Below are 23,383 nucleotides of genomic sequence, written 5' to 3'. Positions count from 1 at the left end.
TGTTACAGGATTCTACTTTAGACAGATTGGCTATCGAAGAACAGGATATTGTCTGGCTATCATTTATCAAAGAACTGTATATTATCTGCACTGGACATAACCTGGTAGCCATCTTGGTTTTAATGCACAGAATTCCATTTGAGAACATTATACATGTTTCTGGGTGTACAATACCTGATGTGCAAATGTTCAGATTATTTGAATCACAAAAACTTTCTGGGAGGAAAATAGACATATTTGCTTTCCTGACAAGCATGTTGGGATGTTTTGTGTCATCAATAATCATTGCTGAATCTAAGCTAATACTGGCAGATTATTTTTATTTTATTTATTTTATTATTTCTACACCGCCCTATACCCAAAGGTATACAGGTGTGTTTTTTTAAGCATCTCAGTGGTATCACTTTAGTGAGTCTGACTCTTGAAGCCTCCTTACAAGCATGGCTATTACAGAGTGGTAGATGTGATGCCAGAGGTCGATGAGAAGGAGGAACCCCTTCTAAACCGAGTCAAGGCTTCTTTGCTGATGATGCCTCTTGTGACCAGGATCTTGAGGAAGTTGTTCCGGAACTTCTGCCCTATGAAGGCATATATGATGGGGTTTATGCAGCTGTGAGCAAATCCCAGGATTTCAGTACCCGAAAGGGCTGCATCAATGCTGTTGCGAAGGTCACAGGTTTCACCAATAGCTCCAGACCTCATTAACGTATCAAGAAGCAGAGAGATATTGTAGGGCAGCCAACAGACCAGGAAGACCAGCACCACAGCCAAGATGACTTTCATGGCCTTCTTTCTTTGACTGTTATTAGTCTGGTAGAGTCTGTGTACCGTCACACCATAGCAGAAGAGCATGATGATCAAGGGAAGAAAGAAGCCAAACGTTTGTGGCAGGATTCTCAGTTTCACTCTAATCTCAGATGTCTGATTCCCTTCAATATTTTCATAGCAAACACACTTGTAGAAATCAGGTGGTAGGTAAGCCACACGGAAGATAATCCCAGGAAGGGAGAAGAGGAAGGAGAACAGCCAGATGCCAACGCAGACAAATTTGACCCAGCTCCTCTTCTGAGTGACTGCCCGGGTAGCATAAACGATTGCCAGGTAGCGATCCATGCTGATACAGGCCAGCAGGAGGATGCCACTGTAGAAGTTGACTTCCTTCAGGAGTGACAGGATTTTGCACATGGGAGTGCCAAAGATCCATTCATGCACTCTTTCTACAGCCCAGAATGGCAAACTAAGTGCAAAGAGGAGATCAGCAATGGCAAGGTTCAGAAGATACACATCTGTGGCAGAACGGTTTCCTTTGTTGTAGGCAATCACCAGAACCACCAAGGAGTTTCCCACCAGGCTCAGAAGGCATGTGAGACCGTAGATGAATGCCACTAGGTACTTGAAAACATCTGGTGTAACATTAATTCTGCAAGGTGAGGCTGCTGCTGCTATACTGTTAGGGTCAAAGGTGCCGTAGACATCACTGTAATTACCATCTACATAATAGTCCAGAAAATCCAGATCAGAAAGCACAACTGAATTTGCCATTATTGAGGTCTTGTTCTGGGCCTGTGTAGAGTATGAAACCAAAACAGACGTATGAACGAGTTCATTAAGATCAGTGGGATACATATCTGTTATATATGGACCCAACCTAACTTTAACCATTCTTAAAATGCTTGAGCATTTTAACACAGAAGTTAAAACTGCTGCATCTTAAATCCTGCATATCAGTCAATGTTACACAAGAACCAAACAGTAGAGCTAAAAGGAACCTGGCACTCATCTAACATTTCCATTTCGTGCTAACATTCAAAACCTGTTGCTAAACAGAGTAGCCTTTGGAATCCAGGTTATACTGTGTGCAGAAAACTCTGCCACAAGTGACAAGAGTTTGCTTTGGGACAGGAGTGGAATTTTCTTCAGGCTGATTCAGGGAGAGATAACTGAGGAAAAAGATCTACTTTTATCTATCCATACCCTCCAATATCTCACTGTTCAAAATCAGGATGCTACATTTTTCGTCCTGAGCTCTTGGGGGAACTAGCTGAGTCTTGCAGGAGGAGGTTCCGCATCACTGGTGTGCGAAAACATATAAGTGGCTGGCTTTTCCACACACACACACAAAATTGCATTGATTTGATAAAATCAACCAGGCTTCTTTCCACACAAGAGCTTTCTGACAACATAGATATGATAGGTCAATTCCAGAGAGATTCCAACTGTGCAGGTTGAATGCATGGCCATTTCTCCTACTTTTCCTAATGAAAACAAAGACTGGGTTTTCTATCATTCCACAGAGGCCATAGATTGCAGCAACAGGGACATAATTTAATTATTAAAAGCATATTTTGTTCCCAGGAAGGGATGAGGGTGGCGCTGTGGGTTAAACCACAGAGCCTAGGACTTGCCGATCAGAAGGTCGGTGGTTCGAATCCCCACAATGGGATGAGCTCCCGTTGCTCGGTCCCTGCTCCTGCCAACCTAGCAGTTCAAAAGCACGTCAAAGTGCAAGTACCTTCTGGCGGGAAGGTAAACGGCGTTTCTGTGCGCTGCTCTGGTTCGCCAGAAGCGGCTTAGTCATGCTGGCCACATGACCCAGAAGCTGTATGCCGGCTCCCTCTGCCAATAAAGTGAGATGAGCGCCACAACCCCAGAGTCGGCCATGGCTGGACCTAATGGTCAGGGGTCCCTTTACCTTTATCTTGTTCCCAAGAGGGTTGTGCCTCCTTTTCAAAACTCTTTTAAGTTTTCTCTAGTTTTATTTATACCCCTTCCTTTCATTTCTGTTAGTGTTTATTGTGCTTATTTTTTTAAATGTGTAATCGATCATGGATATCTGTGATTCCTGCACACAACAGGGACTCACACAGGTACTAAAGCAGCCAAAAAATAAAATAACATATGGGAATTTCTGCAATAGGGGGATTATTTGGAAAATATTGGGTGCTTCCAGATGACCTGTTTACTGAGCACGCAAAGCTTCATTGCTCCAAAGCTTTATGGTGCTTTCCCCTGTCATTTTCCTTATACTGTAACAAAAAGTCTAAAATTGTGCAACATGAATTTGCCAGTACAGTGGTACCTCGGGTTAAGAACTTAATTCGTTCTGGAGGTCCATTCTTAACCTGAAACTGTTCTTAATCTGAGGTACCACTTTAGCTAATGGGGCCTCCCACTGCCGCAGCATGATTTCTGTTCTCATCCTGAAGCAAAGTTCTTAACCCGAGCTACTATTTCTGGGTTAGCGGAGTCTGTAACCTGAAGCGTCTGTAAGGTACCACTGTACGTGTTGAGTCTCTCCCTAAAATAGCAACTGTCTGGAGGGGTTTATTGTCTATTCTGAGGACCAACCAGGGCTTTTTTCAGCTAGAACTCACCAGAACTCAGTTCCAGCACCTTTAAGGTGGACACAATTATAAGAGAAGAAGGGAGGCACTCATGATGAGTTCCAGAACTCATGCACAATGTTTTCCTTTTATGAGGCTAAACTACATGTGGTGAAGAATTTGATATCTGTGCACACCAGAGGTAGGCAGCATGGTGCTCTCTTTTTATCTTGGACTTCATCTCCCATTTGCTTCATTCCTCATTTCCCAATGGTCAGGGATGATAGGCGTTGTAGTTCAGCATTATCTACAGAGCAACACATTGCCTACATCTGGCATATTACTACACACCATCATATTTGAAAACGGATCAAGTGTTTATTTTTATGTGATAACTTTGAAACATCTGTCATAACCACTGCGAAACATACACATGTGCTGTTTTGCTCTCTTCCTGTGGAGAGCATATGTCTGTGTAGCAAAACTACATGTGTGAAGTTTCACCTTTACGGCAATGTGGGGAAATCTGTTCTTGCAATAGGAAGTGTGAGCACACCTCTTTCTCAAGATGCACAGCATGTTTGCTTTAGCAGGTCTGCCATGCAAGTCTCATTTCTGAGGTCTGCAATACCCAATGCATAAAGTTTTTCCTACATGGACCTTTGTTCTCTGCTTTAAGGCTAGGAAACAACCAACACTGGAGAGATGACTCCTTTCAGTATATATTCAAAATCCAGACTGCAAAAAAAAAAAAATCAACCTACAGTGACATTTCCTGATATTCTTATCTTTCATATGATTTGTAAAATTAGTCTGGTGATGAGTTCAATGTAGATTTGGACATTCTGCTTCTAAAATGCTGCTGTAACATGGGAGTGAACAGAAATGAAGCTGCCACTGAGATAGCCTCCTGTTGTGATTAAATGCTTCTCTGGGCTGACACTGTAAACTCCCTTTTGCTCGCTGGTCCAATGGAATACCCCATAATTGCTACATAGCCAGGCAGTACATGACAGTTTGGTCTGTATCCCTGATGCATGCTGCAAAGAGTCGGGGGGAAATGCGTGGTACATTGCAATGCCAGTCTGTGTAATCACGAAGTCCTAGAAAATGCATGAGGAGACTCATGCAGAGGTGTAGCTGCTGTTGAATACCTGACAGTGATTTCCTGTATAAACAGGTCTCTCCTGTGGAGGCAGTTTTACTTTCGGGGTGTGTGAGTGTGAGTGTGAGGAGTGTACTATTAGCTGCTTCCTTTAAGAATATAAGAGCAGCATCTTTTTCCCTTCACCTTTCTCTGTTTTCCCCAGTCAAAATTTATGCTGTAAGCTCTATGAGGCCAGAAACCTGTCTTTTTGGCTTATGAGGGGTAGCAGCAACAGCTGTAGTAAATAGTTGTTGCAATTGTTGATAATGATGATGCTGTCTATAGCTCATCATCACTTGCAGAATCCTTCTCTAGATAGCTGTTCCACCTCAGAAGTCATTCTGTATTAGTTCCAAATATGTGAGCTGCTTATTATCATCTACCCCAGATCAGGTAAGGTAAAGGGACCCCTGACCATTAGGTCCAGTCATGACCGACTCCAGGGTTGTGGCGCTCATCTCGCTTTATTGGCCGAGGGAGCTGGCGTACAGCTTCCGGGTCATGTGGCCAGCATGACTAAGCCACTTCTGACGAACCAGAGCAGCGCACGGAAACGTCGTTTACCTTCCCGCCAGAGCAGTACCTATTTATTTACTTGCACTTTGACGTGCTTTCGAACTGCTAGGTTGGCAGGAGCTGGGACCGAGCAACAGGAGCTCACCCTGTCACGGAGATTCGAACCGCCAACCTTCTGATCAACAAGTCCTTGGCTCTTTGGTTTAACCCACAGCGCCACCTGCGTCCCCACCCCACATCAGAGACAGCTGCAATTCAGTATCAGGTGCATCACTTTGTATTCAAAATTATCTATTATTATTATTATTATTATTATTACTACTACTACTACTACTACTACTACTACTACTGCATTATTCTTATTATTTTCCCTGCCTTTCATCCCGAAGTCCCAGGATGGGCTACAACAATTATAACACAACATTAATATTTAAACACACAGTATTAGACATCTCTGTGTGTATTTTGTTTCCGATTATTCTTTAAAATTGGAAATACTGTATGCTCAATTGCAAGAAAACTATGATCAGTGCTGTAATATCACATGCAAAATGGGTTTTAGACTGGTATAATTTAATATGCTGTTCCAAATAATATTTAGTAAGATTTGAGTCTGCCGACTGACATCGCAATACAAGGCAGATACAATCATCATGATGAACAGTGAGGATCTCACCGTCAAAATGCTACAGCAACTTAACTTTTATCATCTAGCTTGTTAGACATTTATGTAGAACTTTAGCACTCTGGAATACCAAGTTTTGCCTATCAATGCATTGTTCCCAATATATTAATGTATTGTCCTTATCATCGTTCTCATCTTCAACCTCAGTCCTATGCAGAGTTAGGCAGACTCATCCACTTACCTGCCTGCTTTAGGAAATCGTCTTGAGGACACCAGCATGTGGAGCTGAAAGTTCGGGTTTTCTAGGAGGAACTGGCCTTTGCAAAACTTCCCTCCACAGAGCACATCAAACCCTTTGTTACATTACCTAAGAGGCGGGGTGAGGAATGGCCTGTGGATGACTATAACAGGAAACAGCTCCAACTGTGAGAAGTATACTAGTAGGTGGCTCGCTCAGTTCCTTCACTTTGATTACCCCAACAAGATACTAGTTCGCAGTGCATTACCTGCAAACTTCCTCTGTATGTGAAGACAGGCTCTGGTGGATTGAGCGAATGAGACCAATAGTGGGTCCATTGGTGAAGAAGGCAGTTTCTGTACATGCTATAGAGGGAAGTGAGGGGCAGATAGGGCTTGTCAACCTGGATAGGTAGCTCATCTAAGAGAAGGAAAACACTGTTCCTAAACCTCCACTGCCTTATGGGAAATTTTTGGGAGAAGAAAAGGATAAGGAGTAAACCCTACATAAATCACGTTTACCAACCTCCCATCAAATTATGGTTAAGTGCCTATCCACAAAATCCTACTGCAACCGTGTAGTGCAAATTCTTGGTGTTACACAACAGGATTTGTGAGGTCCACATCTGAGAACCAGGGCTGTGCAGGAGAAATGCAGATTGATGTAAAGCTTGGAGACTTGCGTTCCACCACTGCCTTTATCTCTTAACCTCACTCTCTAAATGTAAAAAAAAAATTAAAGTGACTTAGGGCTCATGCCAATGAGCTATTCATTTATTCAGACTTGCTTGCACAAAGCTTACACAGAGGTTAGATTATCGGCATGCATGCACACACACCCACACAACCCCTAACTGGTGTTTTCTCATAGGCATATTCTTCAGCCTGTAAGTGACACAATAACAGTGCAATAGTAGTGGTTTTATACCAGACTGTCCACGCATCATTCCACTTTATTCGTTGTTTTGTGACACTTCCCCAGAGTTACTGCATTATTGCCATCTGGAGGGGCACTCTTATGCTATAGTGAAGGGGTGGCCAACTTCCAAGACACTGCGATCTACTCACAGAGTTAAAAACTGCCAGTGATCTACCCCCTTTTTTGGGGTTCAGGTCAACAATTTTGAGCTTTTTTTTAGGGGAGCCAGAGTTGTTGAGCCACCGGACCATAGACGTCCGGTGATCTACTGGTAGATCACGATCTACCTGTTGGACGTGCCTGCATAGTGCAACAAAAGTGAAACAAAAGAAATGCAGAATTCTGCTACAAAAAGTTACAGGCGGAAAGCTATGACACCTGCATCCGTTGGAAATAAAGCTTTATATAACCATGGATCATTACTCTGTATTAATTATGGATTATTATTCTAATAATGGATGTTGTAATTTCTTGGAGATAAAGTCATTACACTGGACAGGCGGAAGACTATTCTTGACTTTTAGCAATAATAACAATTGAGGAGCCCCTTTTGGACATTTTGTGTGAAAAGGGAAATGAATGAGATACCTGGGGTTGAATATTGGAAAAATACTGTCTAGGAGATTGACGAGCAGAGTAGTATTACCTTGGAATACAGCTGGATACTATTCTGAACGCTGAATATTTTGAATAATGTTTACATACATAATTGACAGACGGAGAATCAGAAGTCCAATTTATTTCCTTCTCGTTGCTCTCTTTCCTTTTATTTTTCATGAGCTTTACTTCTTGTGTTTTCTCTTTCTCTTTCTTCTTCTATCCACTTTACTTTTGCTTTCGTTTTGTTTTTTGAGGTCCTCTACTATGGGTTAATGAGGACACACACAAGAAGGTGATGGATAGAAGGTGAAAAACCCTGCGTGAGAGACAGAGAAGGGTCTCCCAGGGTGCGAGGTTGGGAAAAGGGAAGCTCACAGGCACTGGTAGAGGAAGAGGAGTGCGGGGGGAGCACACTGCACCCCACAGCGCGATCCCGGTGGGGTGCCATCGCAGCAGCTCCCCTGCCCGCGCTGGGTGCCATGCCTCTGCAGGCGGCATGCCACGCCCCCAAGATACACGTCATGCCCCTGCGGGCGGCGCACCACACCCCTGGAACATGCACCAGCCCCGCCCCTACCTGCTCTCCGCCCCCCCCCGGTGCCAGAGCATGAAGCTCTGCCACTGCTCCCAGGTGAGAGCTGGGAGGGTCCACCCCCTTTTATGTGAGACAAGATCTACAGTGGTACCTTGGGTTACAGATGCTTCAGGTTACAGACTCTGCTAACCCAGAAATAGTACCTCGGGTTAAGAACTTTGCTTCAGGGTGAGAACAGAAATTGCATGATGGTGGCTCGGTGGCAGCAGGAGGCCCCATTAGCTAAAGTGGTGCCTCAGATTAAGAACATTCAGGTTAAGAACAGACCTCCAGAACAAATTAAGTTCTTAACCCGAGGTACCACTGTACTTCTGATAGAGGGCTTTGTATTTTCTTCTTCTTTCACTTTTCTTTTCTTTTCTTTTTTGTTGATTTCTTTTTTTACATTTTTATTTAGCTTAATCTGTTTTTTATTGTGTTCCATGCTGAAAAGTTTCAATAAAAATAAATTTAAAGGAAACAAAGCTGTATAGCTGCCCCAAAACGTTTGCCAGTGTCAATGGTGCTGAAAGTGGGCTTGCATATAGCCATCTCAATACCATCAAATCATCATGAATGCACAATAAAAAGGGATGTCTGAGAGGGGTCTTTGTTGACCATTCATTCTGACTTGCTTGTTGGGTGAGCATTCATCTTGCATTCATCCTCATTCTCTTGTAAGGTATTTACACGTGGATTTGCCAGGTCAGGAGCATCCCAGACCCTGGGGTTTCAGGGCCCAGATCTGAGATCTAAGGGCCCCGGTGATGCCACAGTGTCAGGCTTTAGAGAATCCAATCCCTCCCATGGTGGCAGCCAAGAAGCAGATAAACATGAGGCGTTCTTACCAAGTAATTTATTCCATAATTCAAAGAGAGAGACAAAAGAATGCAGTCTCCCTAAGATAATGGTGTTGCTCCGAGTAAAGTCCAACCCCCTCCGTCTCTCCTATTCTACGTCATCCTTGCGTTGGCTAATCTGAGCTTTCTGCCTCTGAGCTTTCTGTTCCACTATCCTCAATGCTTGCCTGGTCCTAGGTTAGGGGGATGTCAGGAATGCTCTCCAAAGGCACTGAGTCTGTCAGCTGTCTCTCCCCTGGTGTTTCTTCTTCCTGGTTCCTCTCTCAATATTTCCCAGCTTCTCCCCTCTGCAGCCTCTGAACTATTACCTTCTGCAAACCACTATTCTAAATCTATACTGTCCTCCTGTTCCTAGGAAGGTTCAGAAGAAGGGGGCAGCCCCCACCATTCCTCCTCAGTCCAACTGCTGACACACAGAGGCAGGTCATAGTGATGTCATTAAGCATGACACATTAAGCATCAACTACAGGCACTGAGAGCAAGTCATTCAAACAGAACACATGAAGTCTAACAAATGTGCAAATATGTCACTAGTTGGATATTAAAATAGAAACTTTAGTGTTCCTATGTCCAGCTGAAATGAGGGGGTCATTTTTTTTCTCACCTCCTAATACAGCCTATGCTTTTTGGGGACTGCTCTTGTGAAAAGTCACTGCCAATGATGCAACTGCTGTTCCGTACTGTGCGCATTTAATTTCCTTCTGACCTCCCTGTATCTAGACACACACCCCTACGCTTATGCCATTATGCAATTTTTTATTCTTTTGGATGCCACAAGATATTATTGCTTGTTCAGAAAACAACAACAAAGAAAAGACATTTAAGAGTTCATAAGAAAACATAACAACAACATACAATATTGCTTGCAGTGCAGGGTTACCTTTCTGAAATATACAGTATATCAATCTGGCAGAAGTGGAAGAATAGTTATCTCAGATTTTTATTTATTTATTTACATATAAAAAATATATGTATAAACTTCTGTTCAGAAAAAGGGCAGTTTACAACAATCATACATAAAACCACGTGATAGCAACCATATGAAAAAATAAAACCAGAGGCCAACTAAGTATTATGGAAGGATATTTTCTATATTGCCAGCAAAAGCTTGGCAGCATACAAATGTTTTCAGAGGTGTTTAAAAATTAGAACAGAAATCAATATTTAATTTTAGCATAGTATGAAGAACAGTTGCACAGAAAGAAAAAAACAAATTATTCAAATTATTCAAACAAATTCAAATTATTTTTTGTTACAAGATTAAGGGTTACCATAAAGTGTTAAAAAACATAAACATCTGTTTTCTAATTAATGTGAGTGTAGAAACAGGACTGTTTGTGCCAAAGGATGCGTTTAAAGCATTTGCTAGAGGGTCCGTGACAGACTTTAAGCATAGCACTGCAGTTTACAGCAGAAACATATTTCTATCAAGATGTATAAATATATTCAATTTAAAGTATACTAAAGACAGATCTATAAAATAATGAATTAAAAGTAGGAAGGGAATGTAGTTTGCCTACTCTCTATATATTACATTTTTACTTAACTACATATAAAAATGATGGCTACATCCACTCAAAGTTTTGTCACAGCATTCTACTTTAGACAGAGAACAGGAGATTGTTTGGACATTGTTTATAAGGAACTCTATATTGGCACTGCTGAATCTCCACTAATATTGGCAAAAATAGTGGTTGGGTTTTTTTAGCATTTCAGTGGTATCACCTTTTGGACCTGATTCTTGAAGTCTACAAAGACCTTCATTGTAACAGTGGCTGGACATACTCTGTCTTGAGTGGTCTGTTTCTCCCTTTTTTTCTTCCCCCCAGCCTATTACAGAGTTGTAGAGGTGATGCCAGAGGTGGATGAGAAGGAGGAACCCTTTCTAAATCGAGTCAAGGCATCTTTGCTGATGATGCCTCTTGTGACCAGGATCTTGAGGAAGTTGTTCCGGAACTTCTGTCCTATGAAGGCATATATGATGGGGTTTATGCAGCTGTGAGCAAATCCCAGGATTTCAGTACCCGAAAGGGCTGCATTGATGCTGCGGTGGCGGCTGCAGCTTTCAGCAATAGCTGCCATCCTCATCAAGGTATCAGCAAGCAGAGAGATATTGTAGGGCAGCCAACAGACCAGGAAGACCAGCACCACAGCCAAGATGACTTTCATGGCCTTCTTTTTTTGACTGTTCTTGGTCTGGTAGAGTCTGTGTACCGTCACACCATAGCAGAAGAGCATGATGATCAAGGGAAGAATGAAGCCAAACGTTTGTGGCAGGATTCTCAGTTTCACCCTAATCTCAGATGTTTGATTCCATCCAATATTTTCATAACAAACCCATTTCATCTTCTCAGTTGGCAAGAAAGCCTCATGGAAGATAATTACAGGAAGGGAGAGGATGAGGGAGAGCAGCCAGATGCCAACGCAAACAAATCTGACCCAGCTCCTCTTCTGAGTGACTGCCCGAGTTGCGTGAACTATTGCCAGGTAGCGATCCATGCTGATACTGGCCAGCAGGAGGATGCCACTGTAGAAGTTGACTTCCTTCAGGAGTGATAGGATTTTGCACATGGGAGTGCCAAAGATCCATTCATGCGCTCTATCTACAGCCCAGAAAGGCAAGGTGAGGGCAAAGAGGAGATCAGCAATGGCAAGGTTCAGAAGATAAACATCTGTGGCAGAACGGTTTCCTTTGCTATAGGCAATCACCAGAACCACCAGGGAGTTCCCCACCAGGCTCAGAAGGCATGTCAGGCCATAGATGAATGCCACTAGGTATTTGAACACAGGTGGCATAACATCGATTCCGCAGGGTGCTTTTGCTGCTACGCTGTTAGGGTTGAAAGTGCCGTAGTAGTCACTGTAATTAGCGTCTAGATCTAGGTCCGAAAGATCCAAATCAGAAAGCACAAATGTATTTGCCATCCTTGAGGTCTTGCTGTGGACCTGAAGCCAAAACAGACACATTAACAAGTTCATTAAGATCGAGAGGTTATGTATCTGTTATACATTGATCAGATTTACCATTGTCATTTTCAAAATGCTTCAAAAAGTTACAGCACACCAGAAGTAAAACACACATGGCTCCATATTGGTATCTTAACCCCCACAATCACCTTGGATTGGCCTAAATGTGCCCAGGCCATTGGTCTAAAATGTCCCATTTCTTTCACCATTGCATTGGAAACCAGGCCTTCATCGGGCTATTGACATTCCTTCCTTTATCTCACTTCCCTTACTTCTCCTTTCTCCCAGGAAACTTAAAGGATAGCTGGTTTTACACTCTGGGGCTAACTCATGATGAACTTAGAATAACATCCTAGAGGGCCATTTGTGCCACTTTGAGGGCTAGACAGGGTTTCTTGTTTATGGCTTAGAGAGCATAAGGTTGTAGAATGCAGGCCCACAGGAACATCACACAGAAATCAAACCTTTCCTTTCATTCATTCTATCTAAGAGGTTAAATGCAACTAAAAGTGAAACACTGAAACATTATTAAAACAAAAAATATACATCTTGCATCTCTGATTCTTATGTCAGGAGGCTTACAGCATGCCTGCAAGGTAGTCCATTGTTAATATTGAATTCCCACAGTTCTCATGTTAAGGAGAACATAGGATAACCAGCCTCATATACCCCAAATACCTAAGTCTGATTAATTCATGAAGGGGTTAATTTTCCAGTCAGACTTAGCTATGCCACTTACCTTGGGAGGAAATGGGCAATCAAGTCTTTGTTAGCCTTACTCTACCTGTGAACTAAGCATGTAAGGAGGTTTGCAGCTCAGCCTCATGGCTTTTACCAGCCTCTTGGTAAGGATTTAGGAAGTTTTATCACTTTATAACTAAGCTATGTTTTACTGCCTGTGCAACTTTTCTGTTTGGTGTATGAAAAAGCACATGAATCTGACTTTTGTAGAGTTTGTTAGTAAATCATTTTTTAGCCTACCAAATGTCTGGTCTTTTCCTATGCTGGGGAAAAAGGGAGACTTTGGAAATATTTTTTTTAAGAGGACATGTTGGAACTCACTTGGAAGAGCATACTTTAAAGGTCTAACAGCCTATATATATCCACCCTTCACTTTGTAGCATATTTTGTGACTTTAAATCTCTGCTGCGGACTGTTTTGTGGGGTGGGGTGGAAAATGGGGTGAAGAGGAAATGGCACAGAGTTTTCTGGGAAAGGCATTTAAGGAAAGGCACAAAGGAAAACTGCTGATGGTGCAGCTTGGGAATAAGTAGCGTGGGCTGGGAAAGGGCGTGGCCTGGGGAAAGTGTCAATGTCCAGAGAGACATTTGGCCCCAGTCTGAGGTGTCGCCTCACTTAGGTATGAGAATATATACTTGGCTGCCTTTTCCAAAAAATTGCATTGATTTGATGCAACTAACCAGACTTCCTTCCATACAAAAGCAGAACTTTATGGCAACATAGATATGGTAGGTAGAGTCTAGAGAGATCCCAGCTATGCAGTTTGAATGCTGAGCCATTCATAAGTGAGTTGACATTGCTTCAACCCTTTCTAGGATTTTTTTCTCGCCACGTTCCTTATCACAGAAATCAGATCTTTTTGAGAAGTTGGTTTATTGTGCAAGACCTCCCTATGAATCATAATGTGCAACTTGAATTTGCCAGTATGTAATTGAATCCTACCCAAAAATAACAACCATCTTTCTACTGTGAGGACCACCTCACTTGCCACACATTCCCTTTGCAATATGAACCTTCCCGTGGTAGGGAAATTGATATCTGTGTACACCAGGGCAAGCCAACATAATGCTCTTCTTTGGCCTTTGACTCCATTTCTCATCAGCCCCAGCCAGCATGGCCAATGGTCAGGGATGATGGGCGTTGTGGTCCAGCATTATCTACAGAGCACCACATTGGCTACATCTGGTATATACTGCATACCATCATATGTGAAAACAGATCAAGTGTTTATTTTTATGTGATAACTTCGAAACACCTGTCATAACCACTGCCAAACATACAGACATGCTATTTTGCTCTCTTCCTATGGAGAGGATATGTCTGTGTAGCAAAACTACATGTGTGAAGTTTCATCTTTATGGCAATGTGGGGAAATCTGTGCCAATAACTTGGTTGCTTTTGCTGTCCTTGCAATAGGAAGTGTGAGCACACCTCTTTCTCAAGATGCACAGCATGTTTGCTTTAGCAGGTCTGCCATGCAAGTCTCATTCCTGAGGTCTGCATTAATACCCAGTGTAGCTGAAAACTATGGGCTGCTTCATGCATAAATATTTTCTGGCACTGACCTCTGTTCTCTGATTTAATGCTGGGAAACAGCCAATACTGGAGAGATTACTCCTTTCAATGGATAATCAAAATCCAGGCTGACTCATTTATGTGCGAAGAAAAGTCAACCTATAGTGACATTCCCCAATACAGAGGCATAGCAAGGTAAGGTGGTACCCGGTGCGAAAAAAATTTGTCACCTCCCCCCCCAATCAATGACTCGGGGTAGGCTTAGGAGTCGCAGGCAGGCGGCGCGCCGAATGTCACCCTGGACGCACCTCCCGCCCACAACTCCCAAGCTTCCCCCTCAGCGATGACACCCAGGGCAGTTCACCCCCCACCCCCCCTTTCCTACACCCCTGCCCCAATATTCTTATTTTTTGTATGATTTATAAATTAAGTTGTGGTTTTGAGTTCAATATAAATTTGGGCATCTTGGTAGGAAACATCAATTATTTGTCTTGGGAGCTTCCACTGAAATAGCTTCCTGTTGTGATTAGATGCTTCTTTGGACTGATAGTATAAACGCTCTTTTGCTCTGCTAGCTAGTCCAGTGGAATCCAGCACAATTGCTACATAGCCAGGCCCCACATGAGAGTTCAGTGTGCATCACTGAGTTTGAATGTTGCAAAGAGTTGTGTGGAACGTTGCAATGCCTATCTCTGTAATGTAAATCACTAGAAAATTCACAAGGACACTCATGCAGAGGTGCAGCTGCTGTCTTTCTGACTTACGAAAAGCAAGGTATTGAGAGTGCTGTATGAGCAACAGCTGTAGTAAATAATTGTTGCAATTGCTGCTGATAATTCTATCTCTATATCATCACCAGTTGCAGGATCCTTCTCTAAGCAACCTTCCCCTCTCAGAAGTCATTCTGTATCAAATCTGTGATCTCAGTCTCCCCCACATGAGAGACGCCTGATGTTCAGTATCAAGTGCATCACTTTGTATTCAAAATTATCCATTACTATATTATTATTATTATTATTATTATTATTATTATTATTATTATTAATTGCCTTCCCTTCACCATAAAGTCCCAGGATGGGCTACAACAATTACAACACAACATTAAAATCCAGTATCACATAGTATTAGACATCTCTGTGTATATTTTGTTTCTGATTATTTAAAATTGGAAATATTGTATGCTCAGTTGCAAGATAAACTATGATCAGTGCTGTGATATCACATGTAAAATGGGTTTTAGACTGGTATAATTTAATATACTGTTCAAAATAATATTTAGTAAGATTTGAGTCTGCCGACTGGCATCACAGTACAAGGCAGATACAATCATCATGATGAATAGTGAGGATCACACCATCAAAATTCTACAGCTGCTTAACTTTTATTTTCTAGCCTGTTAGACATTTATGTAGAACTTTAGCACTCTGGAATACCAAGTCTTGCCTATCAATGCATTGTTCCCAATATATTAATATATTGTCCTTATCATCATTCTTATCCTCAACCTCAATCCTATGCAGAGTTAGGCAGAGTCATCCACTTACCCGCCTGCTTTAGAGAATTGTCTTGAGAGCACAAAAAATGTGATGCTGAAAGTTCGTGTTTTCTAGGAGGAACTGGCCTTTGCAAAACTTCCCTCCAGAAAGCACACCAAGTCCTCCTTTCTATTACTTAAGAAGCTGGGTGAGGAATAGGCTGTGGAGGACTATAACAGGAAACAGCTCCAGCTGTGAGAAGTATACTAGTAGGTGGCTCGTTCAGTTCCTTCACTTTGATTACCCCAACATGATGCTGAACGTGGTTACTAGTTCACAGCTCCTTCCTTGCAGATCAAAGATCAAGCTGTTCAGTCTGATATAGTGCAGAAACTCATCTAGTCCTGTAGACAGTGTTTAGAAAATCTGTCTGCATACTCTGAAAAATTCTAATGCAATCCTTGAAAATACTGTGATGGACTTCCATAACCATAAAAAGCATGTCCTGTTTCAGATCTGTAGGAGAGGGGAAAGTGTATTTTTAAGGACATTGTTGTTGTTTATGATAGAGTTCAGGGCCTGCAACTGGAGGACATGGTAACTGAAGGGTGTAGGGTAAATTGAACCTCCCTCTCTTTGAAAATGATGACGTATGATTCAAATGACACCCCCCCCCATTTTTATCACTGAATGCATATACAGTAGGAGATTTGTGAGAATCAATGGTTTACCAGTTTTGAACTGGAGTTGTTCTAAGTATATAGTTATTTCTGTATTCTGTGCCAGAAGACAAGAGTAATTATTTCTGTGAGATGACATGTGAGTGACAAGCCTGAGTGAAGGCACTCACAGATTACCTGTTTGTTTGTTGCTTTCTTTTCTTCTTGATTTGTTTCTTGATTTGTTTGTGGGGAATTTAGATGATGTGTTTGCAGGGAAGTTAGATGACGTGTCAATGCAAGTGGTTTCCCACACATTCCAGGGCATCTCTCCATCACTTTCCTTAATTGCAAAAAATTGATATTTGGAGCAGAAGGTTTTTTGCTCAATACCTCCCAATCAAGTATATTAGTCCATCCTGAATTTTGAAGTATGTGACTGAAACTCATCTCCAAATAGTCTGAAAGCTCTTTTAGTTTCCTTTGCTGAACCAACACAGCATCCATCAGTACACATAATTTTTGCCCACAAATCGTTCTCTGCATAAAGGGCTATGAAACAACATTAAAGCTGCAATCACTGACAGGAAGATGGAAAGCAATTTAAAGATTTCACCAAATAATATTTTGCCATCCTAGCTGCCTGACTGGCATGCAGGAAATAATATGTGTCCCTTGATGCTCTCCTTACAACTCCCCAGCAGAGGGAACTATTGCTTGACTATGAAGCAGAAAGTTTGGGTGTTTTAGGGAAGCTACTTCAAATGTGAATGATTTCTGGCAATTTTTTTGCTGGTGCAGGGATGTTGGGATTACCGTATTTTTTGCACCATAACACTCACTTTTTTCCTCCTAAAAAGTAAGGGGAAATGTCTGTGCGTGTTATGGAGGGAATGCCTACGGATGTAATGCCTGCGGATTTTCCTTCTCTAAAAACTACGTGCGTGTTGTGGTCGGGTGCGTGTTATGGAGCGAAAAATACGGTAGGTGATGTTCATCAAACAAAAACAATGGGACTTTTATTTTTTTATAATTTTTATTAAATTTTCTGTTTTACAATTTCAAATAAACATTTTACAAACTTTAAAATATCCACTAACTTCCCGTCTTCTCTTTCCATTGTTCATTTTGCATATCTTACACCCCTGCATATTTTACAATAACCATTCCAATTGGTTTTCCACTATTACATCCATCAAGAATTATTTACTCCGTTGAATTTATCTTAATGCTGCCAGTGTTTTCAGCTGTACACAGTTATTTTCCATATAATCAATATATTCCATATTTTCCATATACTCAATATTTTTGATATTTTCCATATACTCAATATATTCGATATTTTCCATATACTCAACAAACGTTTTCCACTCTTCTTTAAATGTATATTCTTCTTGCTCTCTTATTCTATATGTTAAATCTGCAAGTTGTGCATATTCTGTCAATTTAAGTTGCCAATCCTCTTTAGTTGGGGCCTCACTCACTTTCCATTTTGGGGCTAACAAAACACGGGCCGCAGTTGTTGTGTACATAAATAACCTCCTCTGACACCTGGGTATTTCAGTCTCTATATATTTTTGAATATATATATTCCACATATATATAAGTTTTACATAAATAGAAAGGTCATGGATTGAGCTTTTTGGGGGGTATTTGATAACCATTTGGCCACACTGTTTACCATTTTTAAAATAAAAAAACCTAATACTCTGTGTGTGCATATATTTGTGGGTATGACCACTGGTAAACAAAAGCTGATGCCATAATAAATATGTTAGCCTTTGGTGCCACAAGACTCTTGTGTTGTTTTTGCTACAAAGATTATACTTGATCTTTTCACACCTCACTGTCAGGCTGGCTAGCCAGTTTATGTGATTTCTGTTGCAATTGTGGCTCCTGACCAAAAATGCACATATCCTCTGCAAATTCTGTTTCATAGTCACACCCTTTACAGAAGCCTTTTCCAACCTAGTGCCCTCCAAATGTTTTGGACTACAACTTCCATCAGCCAACTGGCAGGGGCTGATGGGAACTGTAGTCAAAAACATCTGGAAAGCACCTGCTTGGGAAAAACTGCTTCAGAAACATGGCTTCTGCCTGATCATGACTACTGCTCCAGCTCCAGCTCTGCACTGTGTCCTATTAGTGGTGTTGCCCTAAATGCTAAGAAGTCAGATGTAGAGCCTAGCTTCTCCATCACATTTCTGCCTGGTGACCCTTGAAGACTGTACTGCCATCATGCCCCGAGTTGAATTCCCAGCCAAGAAAGGCCCTGCTCCTTCATTTGGGGACTGCCCACCTTGGCCATGCTTGACTTGCAAATAACGTTCTCAGGAGTTGTTCCCAAAAGCCTATTTCTGCTTTCATAAAGCTTGATTTGTTTTTCTGTGAATGTTTTCACACAGAGAGAACAAATATTGTCCTTCTGGCCCCTCCTGTTAGCTTTGGGGGTGTCTCTCGCCTTTTAGATACATTGGTAACTGAAGTCCTGCTGACAGGTAGAACCACATAATTGTTTTAATAGGGATCATAAAGACTCTTGGCTCAAATAACAATGTCTCATAAAATGCAAATCACTGAGATGGGAAAGGCTGATCTTATCCACCACTAAATAGCACACTACCCTCACCCCCTGGGCAAGGGAAGATACGCAGATGGAGTTCAGCAGGCCAAAAAGGAAGCTTCCTACATACTACGGATGCTGTATTTCCTGACCTATAACAGAAGCTTCTCCCCATAAAAAGTTGGGTGACTTGAAATGTAGTTGGCTTCAAATGTTTCAAGTTAGGTCATTCATGAACCACATTTTCAGTAATGAACAATCCTTATGAAGGAACAGGTTTGTTTGTGCAATGGGATGCATTTAAAGCAGTTGCTAAGGGGTCAGTTACTGACTTGATCATAGCTCTGCAGTCAAGATTACAGCAAAATCATATTTCTATGATGACCACATTCAATTTAAAATATACAAAAGGCAGTTCTACAAAATAAGGAATTAAAGGTAGAGAGGGGATTAAGTTTCCTTGCTCTGTGTATTTTATTTTTAGTTAAGCTCATATAGAAATGATAGCTACATCCAGTCAAAATTTTATCACAGGATTCTATTTTGGACAGAATGGCTTTAGCAGAACAAGAGATGGTTTGGATTGTTTATAAGAAACTATATATAATATGCATGGCACAGAAGAGCATGATGATCAAAGGAAGAATGAAGCCAAACATTTGTGGCAGGATTCTGTTTCACCCTCATTTCAGATGTTTGATTCCATCCCATTTTTTCTTCCCCCCAGCCTATTACAGAGAGGTAGATGAGAAGGAGGAACCCTTTCTAAATAGAGTCAAGGCTTCTTTGCTGATGATGCCTCTTGTGACCAGGATCTTGAGGAAGTTGTTCCGGAACTTCTGCCCTATGGAGGCATATATGATGGGGTTTACGCAGCTGTGAGCAAATCCCAAGATTTCAGTACCCGAAAGGGCTGTATCAATGCTGTTGCGAAGGTCACAGGTTTCACCAATAGCTCCAGACCTCATTAACATATCAAGAAGCAAAGAGATATTGTAGGGCAGCCAACAGACCAGGAAGACCAGCACCACAGCCAAGATGACTTTCATGGCCTTCTTTTTTTTACTGTTCTTGGTCTGGTAGAGTCTGTGTACCATCACACCATAGCAGAAGAACATGATGATCAAGGGAAGAATGCAGCCAAACGTTTGTGGCAGGATTCTCAGTTTTGCCCTAATGCCAGATATTTGATTCCATCCAATATTTTCATGACAAACCCATTTCATCTCCTCGGTTGGCAAGAAAGCCTCATGGAAGATAATTACAGGAAGGGAGAGGAGGAAGGAGAGCAGCCAGATGCCAGCACAGACAAATCTGACCCAGCTCCTCTTCTGAGTGACTGCCTGAGTACCATGAACTATTGCCAGGTAGCGATCTATGCTGATACAGGACAGCAGGAGGATGCCACTGTAGAAGTTGACTTCCTTCAGGAGTGACAGGATTTTGCACATGGGAGTGCCAAAGATCCATTCATGTGCTCTATCTATAGCCCAGAAAGGCAAGGTGAGGGCAAAGAGGAGATCGGCAATGGCGAGGTTCAGAAGATACACATCAGTGACCGAACGGTTTCCTTTGCTATAGGCAATCACCAGAATCACCAGGGAGTTCCCCATCAGGCTCAGAAGGCATGTCAGGCCATAGATGAATGCCACTAGGTATTTGAACACTAGTGGCATAACATCGATTCCGCAGGGTGCTTTTGTTGCTACGCTGTTAGGGTTGAAAGTGCCGTAGTAGTCATAGTCACTGTAATTAGCATCTGGATATAGGTCTGAAAGATCCAGATCAGAAAACAGAACTGTCTTTGCCATCCTTGAGGTCTTTCTCTGGGTCTGTGTAGAGACACAAGAACAAGTTCATTAAGATCAAGGGGTTCTATATCTGTTATACATGGACCCAGTCTAAGTTTAACCATTCTCAAAATGCTTGAGCATTTTAACAAAGAAGTTAAAACTGCTGCAACTTAAATCCTGCATATCAGTCAGTGTTACACAAGAACCAAACAGTAGAGCTTAAAGGAACCTGGCACTCATCTAACAATTCCATTTCCTGCTACCACTCAAAACCTGTTGCTAAACGAAGTAGCCTTTGGAATCCATATACAGTGGTACCTCGGGTTAAGTACTTAATTTGTTCTGGAGGTCCGTTCTTAACGTAAAACTGTTCTTAACCTGAAGCACCACTTTAGCTAATGGGGCCTCCTGCTGCTGCCGCGCCGCCGGAGCCCGATTTCTGTTCTCATCCTGAAGCAAAGTTCTTAACCTGAAGCGCTATTTCTGGGTTAGCAGAGTATGGAATCCTGAAGCGTATGTAACCTGAAGCATATGTAACCCGAGGTACCACTGTAATACTGTGCTGCATGCAGAAAACTCTCCTACAAGTGACAAGAGTTTGCTTTGGGGCAGAAGTGGAATTGTCTTCAGACTGATTCAAGGAGAGCCAAAACAGACACATGAACAAGGCTACGTATCTGTAATACATATATGGATAGAATCTAAGTTTAACAATTCTCAAAATGCTCAAGCATTTTTTAAAAGTTGAAACTTCAGCATCTTAAATCCTGATGTTGGGAGCATAACAAGTAATGTTATGCAATAACCAAACAATGGATCTGAAAAGAACCTGACACTCATATAACAATTCCATTCCCTGCTACCATGCAAAACCTGTTGCTAAACAAAGTAGCCCTTTGAATCCATATTATACTGTGCAATGTGCAGGGAATCCTGCCAGAGGTAACCAAAAGAGTTATCAATTTGGGGGGTAAAGTGGTGGTGGAATAGTTTCCAGACTGATTCAGTGAGAGGTTACTGAAGAAAAACATCTACTTAGGAATCTGGTGCCATTGGCTCAGCAGGCACATTTATTCAGAATACCACAGAGAAAAGAAGACAGATATAGCTCGGAAGAAAGCAATAAATAAAATATAGTTGATGACATTGGAGAGGATTCCCCCCCCCCCGAACTGGGAGGACAGTGGCACACAATTTGGATAATTTCTACTGGCTTTGAAAGTATTTGAACAAGCATGTCAGAAACAGTTTGGCTATTGATGGCAATCCCATGTGCACTTTCCTGGGAGTAAGACCCATGTAACAAAGTGGGTGTTATTTCCAAGTAAACATGTATAGTATTGCAGTGTGGACTTCTCCTATGAAAACACACCCTGAAAATCTAAAGGAGATTCATTGATTCCTTCCTTCTACTGATCTTATGCTGTTGACCTCATGGTATGAGGAAAAGCAACCCATCAAGATCATGTATTCATTAACTCAGATCAGAGACCTATGTCAATGTTGAACGAAAATTAAACAGTCTCTGTTGTGATGTTTTGAAACTTTAGATTAAATTAATTTCTTTTTTTATTTGCACTGCTCTAACACTGTATAATCTTAATTGGTTTGCCAAGCCTATCATCATTATCTTAACAAACTTTCAAGGAACTCTGGTTTGATCTAGTTCCGCTCCTTCCGGGTTATTACTGAATTTAATTTCTAGACCAAAAGCTTACCAGTAACACTGTTTGGGGAACCTGCAATTTATAAACAAGTGTTGCATTTGAAGAGAATTTAGTAAGACGAAAAATAAACTGCCACATTGACAGTAAGGTTATGAATGGCCATGGAACTGTGCGCACACCAAACATTTTAAGCACATCCCCCACCTGAAAGGCTGGATTGACCACTTCAGCAGACAGACTCCAATCTTACAAATTTTAAACCATGGGCACCTGACTCCCAATCCTATAACATCACCCTCTTCATAGGCATATTTATCAGTGATTACCACCATCATTATTAACACATTCTAGAATAAGTGTCTACAGGAGAGTAGCCACTATCCCTCCATTTCAACAAACTTCAAAAATTGCTCTTCCCACCCCAATAATATTTTTTTAGCTCTTCTCTGTCCAGGCACCTGCCATTCAAGTTTCAACCAAAGCCACCAGTCCCACAAGCAACTGTTTTTAAAAAAATATAAATAAAAGCCTTTCACTCTCTCTAAGTATCCACCCTCACATTTCAACAGAACCCTCACAAAATTACACCATCCCACGTTATCATTATTAACACACATGTATTTTGATATAAGCAGGTGGTACTCAGTGTTAGTCCCATTCAAATGATTAACTTAGGTTCATTAAGTTCAATGGTTTACTCAGAGTAGGACGTAGCTGAATTCAATGCAGCATGCATAGCAGAGGTGGGGAAATCTCCTTTAGTCCAAGAGCCATCATCCATTCTGGACAAGTTTCCGAGGTTCAAGTGGGCATGAATTTTAGTTTCATTACAGCATTTTAAAATATACAGCTTGAAACTAAAATGCAACCCCCCCCCAAAAAAAAAAAACTGTGAGAGGGCATTTTCTATCTGCAGCTTCATATTTAAATCAAATAACAAGCACACAGAGAGCATTTTTTAAATTTACACCCCCAAAATCAAATCAAAGGAGAACTATATAGGTTGCAATTTCAGCACATGCCTCCAGAATTGGGAAAAGTATTATTTTCTGCTTTCTGCACCCTAGTTTTACAACAAAAGCAAGCAAGAAAAGGGGTTTTGCCTTCTTACCTCTGTCACGGAAACTTGTGTGAAGAGCTCTTCCCCTGTCCTCTGCCCTGCACTCAAGAAACAAAAGTAAAACAGATCCTCTTTCACCCTC

General features: G+C 41.6%; 3 protein-coding genes across 3 annotated transcripts; all 3 read right to left on the bottom strand.

Moving 5' to 3' along the window:
- LOC128402840 (C-X-C chemokine receptor type 1-like) lies at nt 1-1,549 on the bottom strand. Its single transcript, XM_053367238.1, has one exon. It carries the CDS (start codon nt 1,540-1,542, stop codon nt 448-450), a length of 1,095 nt encoding a protein of 364 aa, XP_053223213.1. The 5' UTR covers nt 1,543-1,549; the 3' UTR covers nt 1-447.
- An 8,874-nt stretch (nt 1,550-10,423) lies between these two features.
- On the bottom strand, nt 10,424-11,739 carry LOC128402829 (C-X-C chemokine receptor type 1-like). Its single transcript, XM_053367229.1, has one exon. The coding sequence runs from the start codon at nt 11,724-11,726 to the stop codon at nt 10,635-10,637; it is 1,092 nt and encodes a 363-aa protein (XP_053223204.1). The 5' UTR covers nt 11,727-11,739; the 3' UTR covers nt 10,424-10,634.
- Nucleotides 11,740-17,805: 6,066 nt separating this feature from the next.
- LOC128420662 (C-X-C chemokine receptor type 1-like) lies at nt 17,806-23,383 on the bottom strand. Its single transcript, XM_053402375.1, has 2 exons — nt 23,293-23,383; nt 17,806-20,553 (listed from the first exon to the last, which is right to left on the bottom strand). The coding sequence occupies exon 2, from the start codon at nt 20,530-20,532 to the stop codon at nt 19,453-19,455; it is 1,080 nt and encodes a 359-aa protein (XP_053258350.1). The 5' UTR covers nt 20,533-20,553; nt 23,293-23,383; the 3' UTR covers nt 17,806-19,452.

Source organism: Podarcis raffonei, chromosome 1, assembly GCF_027172205.1.
Source record: "Podarcis raffonei isolate rPodRaf1 chromosome 1, rPodRaf1.pri, whole genome shotgun sequence".
Lineage (NCBI taxonomy): Eukaryota > Metazoa > Chordata > Lepidosauria > Squamata > Lacertidae > Podarcis > Podarcis raffonei.
The sequence above is the reverse complement of the archived record's forward strand: the minus strand, read 5'-3'. Positions and strand labels throughout refer to the sequence as shown.